At 35.1% G+C, this 10,500-nt stretch overlaps 2 protein-coding genes across 2 annotated transcripts; both read right to left on the bottom strand.

Annotated features, from left to right (window-relative positions):
* Positions 1-146: 146 nt before the first annotated feature.
* Positions 147-3,032, bottom strand: LOC125216754 (putative pectinesterase 14). The gene is made up of 5 exons (XM_048118520.2): positions 2,558-3,032; positions 2,253-2,424; positions 1,967-2,173; positions 1,233-1,486; positions 147-368 (listed from the first exon to the last, which is right to left on the bottom strand). The coding sequence occupies exons 1-5, from the start codon at positions 3,007-3,009 to the stop codon at positions 173-175; spliced, it is 1,281 nt and encodes a 426-aa protein (XP_047974477.2). The 5' UTR covers positions 3,010-3,032; the 3' UTR covers positions 147-172.
* A 2,432-nt stretch (positions 3,033-5,464) lies between these two features.
* LOC125215917 (Tetratricopeptide repeat (TPR)-like superfamily protein) lies at positions 5,465-9,079 on the bottom strand. The gene is made up of 3 exons (XM_048117497.2): positions 8,680-9,079; positions 7,382-7,712; positions 5,465-7,299 (listed from the first exon to the last, which is right to left on the bottom strand). Exons 1-3 carry the CDS (start codon positions 8,907-8,909, stop codon positions 7,195-7,197), a joined length of 666 nt encoding a protein of 221 aa, XP_047973454.1. The 5' UTR covers positions 8,910-9,079; the 3' UTR covers positions 5,465-7,194.
* Positions 9,080-10,500: the final 1,421 nt, after the last annotated feature.

Here is a 10,500-nt window from a genome sequence, read left to right as displayed (position 1 = left end):
TAAGTAAGTAATGAACCTTTTAATCAAAAAAGAAGGGGGAATGGAGACTTGATACATCAAAATGGTAACTTCGTCATTTGTAGAGTATTTCATTTTTCTTGTTCCATTGTATGACTATATATGTGGTATTCATTTCATGTGCCCAATACAGATAAAATCAGTATGTATTTAATTAATTTAATGAGTGAAATTGAATATATGGAGTTTGATCTACAGAAGGAATATCAAGAAGCCAATCTTCTCCATTAATATATGAAGTGGTCACATATGGAGCTGCCTCAGATTGCTTTAACTGTTTCCCATATGCCACTCTATTTGTAGCGTCGGATCCGGGACCGTAGCATTCGTACTCCCCATACGACACCGTTCTGAAATAAAATAAAACACGATTAGAGGTGTCAAAATTGGCCCGACCCGAGAAATTTGGTCATAGGTCTGCAGACAATCCAAAGATGAAAGATCCCATAGCTCAGTCGCAACTCCACACTATGACGTTGACAACTTTATTGACAACCTTTGTCAAAACAAAATCCACCTAGCGTCAATTAAATGGACAACATTGGTTATCAAGTCTCACTTTATTTAGTTCAATCTAACATGAGTGTAATGGATATATGTGTGCATAGGAGAATATCTTTGGGTTAATTTAATAATTGATGTACCAGTCCTCAGCCAATTTACAATTTAGATGCAATTCTGAAAATGATGCAATAGTAATTAAAGGCTCAAATTTTTATTTGTATTGAATTTGTCACTCAAATTCATATCGAGCAGTGTAAAACGACATGGTAGATTTCATTCAATAGTCACCCATGCACATAATTAATTGAACTTGCCACGTTCTCATTAGTAAAAAAAAAATGATGTGGCAAAATTACTACAAACTAAAGATATGTACACGTAAAATGGCAATTCAACCATCTAGTTTAAAGAAAAAACATAGGTAATAGGTAACTCTAGGAGATATTTTGGAAATTTTGTGGTATAACTATGATTTTTCAAAGTGTTGTTAGTATCTAATTATCTAAATTCAAGAATATGGAATTTATCTCGTGCTCGAGCTTTTTAACCCCATGACTAACTCATTCATCTTACTTGGCTATTTCTATTTATTTTCAAATAATATTTAGAAACTATAATAAAAAAATTGAGAATCGTTTTCAATTTCTCTAATTAAGTTAAAATATAGTAACAAAAGATGCATGATATATGAAGGGATATTGAGAACATACTGATCTCTAGAAGGATCTCTCCAGTTATTCCAACCATCACCGGAAACAACATCGGACATGTAACATTTGGCGAAAACGGTGGTTGCATAATGGCCCCAAGCTCGGCCTAGCCACACTTTCCCGCTCCCCCTAATGCTGCATTTCAGGAATGAGAACCCGGTGTTTTCGTCCGCTGAATCCCTCGCCTGTGCCGCGATGCACCCGCTCACAATCCCGCTTTCCTCCACTTTTGCCGTCGAATTTATCGTGCACTCCTGCATATTTTTTTTTTTATTTTCTCTCTATTAATTATAAGATGTATGCTAATTTTTGTAGGGTAAAGGTTCAGTAGCAAATGCAGAAAAAGATATTGGTAGAAAACTAAACTATTTTTATAATTTCTAGAGAAGCTACAAATATTTTTAATAATTTATACATATTTTAAAAGATACAAGGAGAAAAAAATAAATAGTAGGGCTAAAATGAAGTGCTCAAGGGGATTGAGCCACGACCAAGTTGATTTTTTCGCTTTTATTAGTATATTTAATTTTATACTTATGCAAAAGCTCCTATCAATTATCTAACCATCAAAAAATATAATAAAATTATTTCTATTGAATTTTTTCACAAAATGGAAAAAATCCACTACACTAATATTTTTAACAATTCCAAATGAACAATTAGGATATTATGTTGAGGTATGTAAAATAGTATACTAGTATTAGTATTAACAAATAAATATGACAAACATATACCTCAAAAAGTGATCTAGCATTCCCAAAAATGAAATCAATAGATCCCTGGATGAAACATTGTTTATAATAATGTCTGCCTCTAGCATCATTCAATGTGTCTTGAAATCCATAAAATCCACATCCATAAAATGCAGATTGATCGCCTGAAACGCCAATTGCCACCGCCTGCCCTCCGCTTTCCCCGGGATCCGGTGCCGGAGCTGTGTTCTTCACCGATTTTTTATAGTTAGATAAAAATAATTATTAAATCGTTATAAGAAACACGAGCTCGAGGAGGAGAAATTACCACAAAACTAATATTATACGCTACGAAATTGGAAGCCCATACGGCAAAAGTAGAACTGTAGTTGGTTCCTCCGGTCGAATTAGCCGTATCGTTCCATGCTATGGCCGTGTTGCGATAGCCTTTACCCTGAATTATTATATTCGTCTTGTTGGAGTTCACCACCACTTTTTCCCTGCACCCATATAACATGTGTTTATTAATGACGTGACATGTACTGATGAAATGAAATTTTTTAAAATTTTTAAAAAAAGGAAAAAAAAAAAAACAGGGAGGGTGGGTGGGGGCCGGGGCGACGAAAAACCTACCTATAAGTGCCGGAATCGACCATGATGAGTGTCCACGAGCGGCTAAAATCCGGGACCGCGTCTATAGCTTTTTGGATGCTGCTAAAATTGGCGCATCCCTTCGTGTCAACCGTCATAATGACACCGATCTTCTTCGATGATTGGAGATCCGGACTCCATTTTAGGGTTTCGTTACATGAACTCTTTTGCCTCCGATGATGATGGTGATGGTGGTGGTGGTGGTGGTGATGACTATGGTGTTTCTTATAGATAACATCTTCTACATTGCAAAATATGTCTTCTAACCCTAGTTTCCGGCCTACTTTACACGAAAGCTCAGATCCAACGACACGACGAATGCTGGCTATAATGGTGGTTGAAGAGTAGTGAGAGGAATGGAAGGAAACTATGAGAGAGAGAAGCAAAATGGCTATGGCTGTGAGCCAAAAGAAGGTGGTGGTTTTTGTGTTCATGGTTTAAGTTAGGACAATTAATGTTATGGTGGTCTTGTTTAGGCAATATTTGGCATGTGGGATGATGTTGTTTTATGGTGGGGATGGGGTGGGGTAGGGTGGGGTGGGGTTATGATTTGTCGTAGGATGTAAGAAAAGCATGGGTATTTGGTGAGAGAAAATTCAATAGTGGGAAAGGAGAAGGTATGGGGATTTTGGTCTGTTGAATAAATCATACGCTAAGCTAAGTGTATAAAAGGTAATTATGGTCGGTATTGTATTAAATAATAGGGGGTCTAATGTATTTTGGAAGACCGAATGTAATGGAGTTTTTCGGCTCATGTCTAGCTGTGGGATTGGCCAGAGCTATCGTATTGTAAGTTTCCAGAGGCTCGAAAGACCAAATTATAAGTACAATGGAATTTTTGGCTCTTTAAGGGCGGAGCTATTGTATTGTAGGATTTGCAGTAATTTGAATGACTGAATGTAATGGAGTTTTTCGGCTCTCAAGCTAGTTGTGAGGTCGGCCGAGGGGGACGGCAATGACACATACATCCGTATTACAAGCACTTTTATTGGAGTTATTGACGTGTATGAAATGGGTTAAACTAAATTTGTGAACTGATTCTCTTTTAAAAGAAACTTGGATTTAAAGTATGGCCAAAGACGCGAATTTAATTTGTTGAAACTTATTTTATATTAACAAATGAAAGGGCATAGTATACTTAAATTAACTTTTAAGCAGTATGATATACATAAAATATTTATTAATATAATAATTATTGTAATTATTCTATAGAAATGGTTGAATTTAGGGTTTTTGGCTTTTTAAACCAAAATCTTTTCCCGAATTTCGGTTTTTCCCATGAACTGTAAGATTTGTTTTTAAAACCACGAACTTTCATTTCGTTAGGATTTTCCCAACCCGACCCGAATAGCATAATTCAAAATGTTAAAGTTGTGTTTTGTTTATTCAAAAGTTGTCATTTGTTATGTAATAATTGTGATTGTATGTATTATTGTGCCAAATAGGATCCGAGTAATCAATTTAGTGACAAATGGGATTAAAATTGACATGTAAACAACCCGGGTTTCGTCGTTGACCCGCGGGGGGAAAATCCTAACGAAATGAAAGTTCGTGGTTTTAAAAATAAATCTCATAGTTCATGGGAAAAATCGGAATTCGGAAAAATGTTTTGGTTTAAAAAGCCAAAAATCCTTGAATTTAAAACTGGGAATTCTCACGTGTGTTAATTCCATCTCGAAACGGATTAAGGTTTGAATTTAGTGGTATATTTCTAATTATATATGGATTGAAATATAAATTGTACTACTCTTAATTCATTTGATTAAGAATTACGTGTTACTTGTTCTCATCCAACTACTATCATTGTTTAGAAGATAACTCAAATGAAGTCCATGATTGTGAATGTTTTCCATTTTTACATAACAAATCGAGACTGACTGATCAGTGATTAATAGTTTTATACATATTGCATCCATTTCAATTAATCATTAATTATAATTAATACATTTTATTTAAAATTTTAAAAATTATAATTAAAATTAGAGGTATTAGCTACTAAATTAGAAATTTTGGTCAAATTCTGATACCCCTAAAATTAAAAAATGATGAAAAAGTCATGAACTTTGATGTTGTAGCCCACGTGCTGCTGCGATAAGTCGAATTTAGCAATAGCTCAAGTTCTCAATCTTCTTATGCACACCCATAGTCTACTCGTCTTCTTCTTTGTGCAACCATTCTCTCAAAAGACTACCTTCCTCCTTTCTCTAGGACATTGGATTAAGTTATTATATCTAGAGAAAGTGAGGAATTGAAGTTTGATTTTGGGAGAGAATCAAACAAACCTAGGGCAAACTATTTTCAAAACATTTTTAAAAATATAATCAACGATATCGTTTAGAGCTTCTCGAAACAACGCAAGTAGTTCTTTTAAACGTCCGGTATGCCCACGTACATATTCTGACAATATCATAGTAGTGTAAGATTTGATTTAGGGGCAAACCTGACTCCCTAAAAATTGAGTATAACATCAAAATTCAAAACTTTTCTGTACATTTCTTAAAATCACGCGGGATACCACCAAAATTCATAATTTTAGCATCTAATACCATTTAAAATTAGGACAAAATCCATTAATGAATTCTTGAGTACTAATAATTAGTACTTACCTAAATAAAAATTAATACCCTCTTTGTCTCAATAATCTTTTCTTTTTGGATCATTCTAAGTCAATTTATTTAAATATTCATGTCCAAAATAAATGGGCCATGAATATTGGACCCCAGAAAATATTAAATTACTATTTAATTTATAAACATAGCATGAATTTTCTCAATTATTCGCTTAATGGCTAGCATCAATTTTTTCAATCCACAGCTTCGAAGAAGAAACCAAACCAAATACTAAACCATAACAAAGTACATAATCAAAATACAAACCCAAATCCGAAGGAAAAAAGAATCTTTATTTTAGGTAACACAAAGGTCAAACAATACATTTATTCAAACATTAAACCAAGCCTACCATCAAAGGGTAAGGCTATAGCAAATACAGAATGCCAAAGGATAGAAGTTGCCCTACACATATATAGCAAGAAGCACACCATATTTTGGATCCATCCATCCATGCAGGTGGGTGCAAGCAACCACCTCCGCCGCCCCGACGCTGCCGCCGAGGCGGCCGACGTGTGCTCGGAAGCTGGCTCTTGAGTTATGGTGGCAAGAGTAAGAGGGAGTGAGGAAGAAGAATGGTTTGGAATTTATATAGAGAGCATATGTTGGTAGTCATGAGGGCAATAAAGAATGAGGTGACTTAACTTGGAGTTTGTGATCACTTTTGGTTTAAGGCAAAAAAATAGGGAACAAAAAATATAAAGTGAAAATATAGGGTGGCATTTTGTAGTATCTTCAAGGGATATGCCAATAGCATATCTCCAATTATAGATCTCAAAATTATTCATCATTCCTCTATGACAAATATGTCTCCTATTTCATAATTTTATTCTACTAACAAAATGATATTTTAAAATGAAAATTTTGAGATTTTTTGGTGTATATTTGGTTTTTAACCGCATATACTTGATGAAGACAGTAAACACTACGGTTAAGATTTACACAAGAAATACCCGAAGTCAAAATTGTCGGGCAATACATAAGCAGTTCAAAATAGAAACAATAACAAAAAGTAACAAATCAATATATAAGTAAAAGCAAGTGTTCTATCTAAAACCATTATATAGAAGAAAAGCCACACCACCTTGATGCTATATCTTTATATCTTTCAACTCAGGATTTTAATTATAGTATGTATAATTAGTTCATATTCGAAAGAATATTCAGTGGCATAAATCTATGTAATATTGTTAATGAAGGCTTTTTGACTCTATTTAAAGCTTAAATTGAATAAAGATGTGTGAGGATTAGGGATTAATTGCAGATGCAGTGTATAAAGTAATTAATACTATTATCAAATGAATTATTGATGTTGTATCATCGTATTAGTGTATTATTAAAAAATGTCTCACTCTATCATACTAATTGTTTAAAAGTACCAAACGTTTTATTCATCGGTTAAGAAATGTCCCACTCTATGAATAGTTATGTCTCATCGTTTTAGCGTTTAACCGATAATCACCCATGAAATCTCTCTGATCCCTCTACCTTCTAGTTCATCTTTATTTCTTTCTACGAAAGAAAGATAAGTCGAAAGATCTCGAGGTTGGTCGTTCTAGAAATTGAGTTGTATGACTACTCAATTTGTTTTTGGGGAAGATGATTTTCGTTTTTAAATTGGCATGATTTTTTAGTTCTGTTGGTTGTTGCTTCTGCTGATTTCTCTGCAGATGGTTAGATATTCATATCTTGATCGAGAGCTTGACATTGCAGCCTTCGTAAAAAAATACACGAAGACGCAGCTTACTTATCATAAACGAGCACTGACGCATCTCGCTATGCAGACAACCGTACCCAGCAGAGCATAACCTCGAATACACACTATTGCTGCTTTTCGTGAATAATTTTGAATGTATTCAATCATCTAATTGTTCGAATACTCTATAATGTATCTTATCTACCTATTTCATCAAAGAAAGTAACAGCCCTTTTCATGGGAAATTATGAAACTATGAGATCACATAAATTATGCATAAACAACCCAAAATTGAAGAGAAGAGGAATACCAAATCAATTCTCAATCTGAGTTTCTTCCTTCAGTCGATCCATTTCTCTCTCCCACTTGAATCCGAACATTTGGCGGCCAAATGGAACAATAAGGTTGTAACGGAACACCTATAAGATGCATATGCATATTATATCAGATTGAAAAATGCATTTTGTGAACAACTGGAGTTTCAGTGTAGAAGGAAAATACCTTGTTGTTTAGATCACGGAGTTGAAGCTTCAATGCTTCTGAAGCCTCGAGCCATTTGGAATCATCGAGTCCGTCCTTACACTTCCACGCTCTCCCGAGCGCTATGCGCCAGCCAGCAATGCTATTTCTTATCTCTTTGTTAAGTTCAACCCATTCTGGAGCGCATCCATTTTTGTTAAGAATCCTGTATAAGGTGTCTTCAGCAGGGTCGGCGTGGGGGTTAGTATCGAGGTCCAGAGGCTTTCCCTTCCCGGGCAAGTTTTCGAATTGACCCTCTTCCATGGCATGATACACTCGTTGCTCCACCACATTTATTATATCAGTCTCTGATCTGAAAAATATAGGTCATTTAGGTTGCATTACACTATAGCTACAAAGTCAAGAGCCTACAAAGGGTGCAAATTATGTAGAAATTCCACTACAATTAGTGGAATAAGTGAAAAGATATAAGCACTCTGCTAACTAGAAACCATGTCTATTCTTATCTCTTGTTTGGTTGCTTTTTTCTTAAAAGCTCGGCCGTGACAATGTATCTTAGCCCGTCTCCGCAATGCCAAGATTACATTGTATAATTGTATATCTCGCAAATATCCATCTCACCTCTACCCATGTGACTAATTTAATCTTAAACAAATCTCATTTTGGATTATCCCATATTGTATCTCACTATTATATTGTCTAATGACTATACGTCACCTGAATTGTTTAGAACCAGACTTTCTACTCCTACTAAGTTATGATAGATTAGGATCAGATATGGTGAATATGTGTGGAATCTTAATCTGGATAAGGTGATTACTGTTAACAATAACTAAATAATGGATCTAAACAAGGAGAACAAATATTTAAGAAACGTTGTTTGCAAACATCTTAGCATTTCTTCTATCTCCTTACTGCTTCACCTGCAATCCTGCATTATGCTGTCTACTGTAACGTTACATAAACAATTATAGATGTAATATGAGATTGGTATAATGAAGAATGAAGATTCAAGGTAAATCACAATTCTCCATTATCACTCAGTGACTCAAAGCAGTCACAGATTAACAGAAACAACATGAAAACCGAACTAATTTAATAAACAATTTCTACAATTGACGACATATTATGTAAACACACATAAATCGGATAAAATTGATCCAAAATTTGGATTCCAAATCACCAATCGGAAAATCTCTAGAAATTTAGAGAAATTATCCAACGGCAAATCTCTAGAAATTAAGAGAGCACAGAAATGAAGCGATCGGCAGAATACTTTCCGAGAAATCAGAATCATTCGAAAGGAATTGAATGTGCACCTGACGTTGTTGCGCTGTCCGCGGAGCTCCGGCGGGAGTTTGCGATCATTGACGGCGTCAATCACGGAAGCGAGACGATCGTCCGAGACTTTCTTAGTGGATTTGGATTTGGGAGAAAATTGAGGTGAAGATGAAGATGAAGACGACGCCTGTCTTCTGGCAGCTGCCGCTGATCTGGTTAAAAACGCCGGCGCCGATGAAGCTTTCCTTGCCGCGAAGCGAAGCGCCATCACGCACTCCAAAGACTTTGGAAGTTGGGCTTATAAAATGGGCCCGATTTGTATGCTTTCTTCTATTTTAGTCCAACTGATTTTTTATGCGTACGACACGGATCAATCTCATGGGTTATGGTGTCGCTCTATTGGTTTCGGGTTAGTGATGCATGGTTAAATCGGAATCGGCGGTGTCACTCAATTGGTTTCGTCTTAGGGATGCATGGTTAAGTCGGAATCAAGAGTTCGACTTGAAATTAGATTCTTCAATGATGATCAAAACAATTGACCGTAGTTTTGTTTTGAATTGTAATTTGAATTAAAGGTTGGATTTTGATTCTAATATTTTTGAACCATGGATAAGTGGTTAATCGTTGAAGAAGAAATGGAATCAATGTATCAGTTTCGATTCCACATAAGTTTTGAAATGTAAGGTGAAAAATATCTTCGGGTCATACTATGTTATAAAGAAATGAGAAATTAAATAACTAGTAATATACCATTATTAATATTTATGAGATGAAGAAAATACATTATAGGTTGAGAGTTTTGACTACTTCTTTTCCAACTTCTTCCATGGCAGATCTTCTCCTCCCTCTACCCCCATGCCGGTTGCGCCTTGCTAGATCCCACGATTCCACCCATGCCTTGTTGCTGCGCCCCTCCCAACCTCCGATGCAAATGCCTCGGCCCTGGCCCCCACGACCCCGCAACAGAAGGGCTGGGGACACCCCGGCCCAACCTCGTGCAAATGCTAATGCTCTTGATTGAAATGGATTAGATCAAATATATAAAGATTGAAATTGTGTATAATTAAATTTATATTTATATAACAAAGAACCTCGAAAAATTAAGTTTGGACAGGCAATTTGCAGTCGAAATTTTTGATAAATAAATTTTGTGAGTTGATATTATGAATGACATGAATTGCATTATTTATTTTATTCCTGAATAGCGAATAAAATACATGGTCTAAACTCTAATATTTTCTTTTTCCAAATGTGACACCAAATTATTAAGGTCCTTCCTATAAAGGAGTGATGCTAGCCAGCTATCAAAAGTGAGATTTCGTCAATTAGGTAAATTAATAAAGTTAATTTCATATCTAGAAGGACTTTCTTTCATATTTTTGGGCAGAATTGTGGGGAAAGAAATCCAAGACCACCTTTTACAATCCATTTATTTCAACTTCACCACATGCTTCAATTATTTCCTGGACCCAACATTTGACAAAAGTTGGGATCATGAGAATAAAGTTCTCAAATAAAAGCTTATGGTGGCTTGTTTATAGTATATATATATTAAGAAAATAGAAAAATAACCTTGTTAGTTACTTCTATTATATAGATACACTATATATTTTTTTAAATAAGGATAATTGAGAAGAATGTCACCAAACCTACATATCCAAAAATCTCTTCCTATGATTTATCTGATACATAGGAGTATTTCTTTGGTAAATGACAACTATCCACATTATGTAAGGAAAGAGGTTTATCTTTTGTTCACACAATTATTGTAGCATATATATACAGCAAATCAAATGTGTGTGTACGTAACTATACTTTCTACCAACTGCACAGCTATATTATAAAGTTTCTAAAATACT

Source organism: Salvia hispanica, chromosome 3 (genome assembly GCF_029641045.1).
Source record: "Salvia hispanica isolate PSC_SH4W2 chromosome 3, Shi_PSC_v1, whole genome shotgun sequence".
Lineage (NCBI taxonomy): Eukaryota > Viridiplantae > Streptophyta > Magnoliopsida > Lamiales > Lamiaceae > Salvia > Salvia hispanica.
This window is presented reverse-complemented; position numbering and strand designations above follow the sequence as displayed.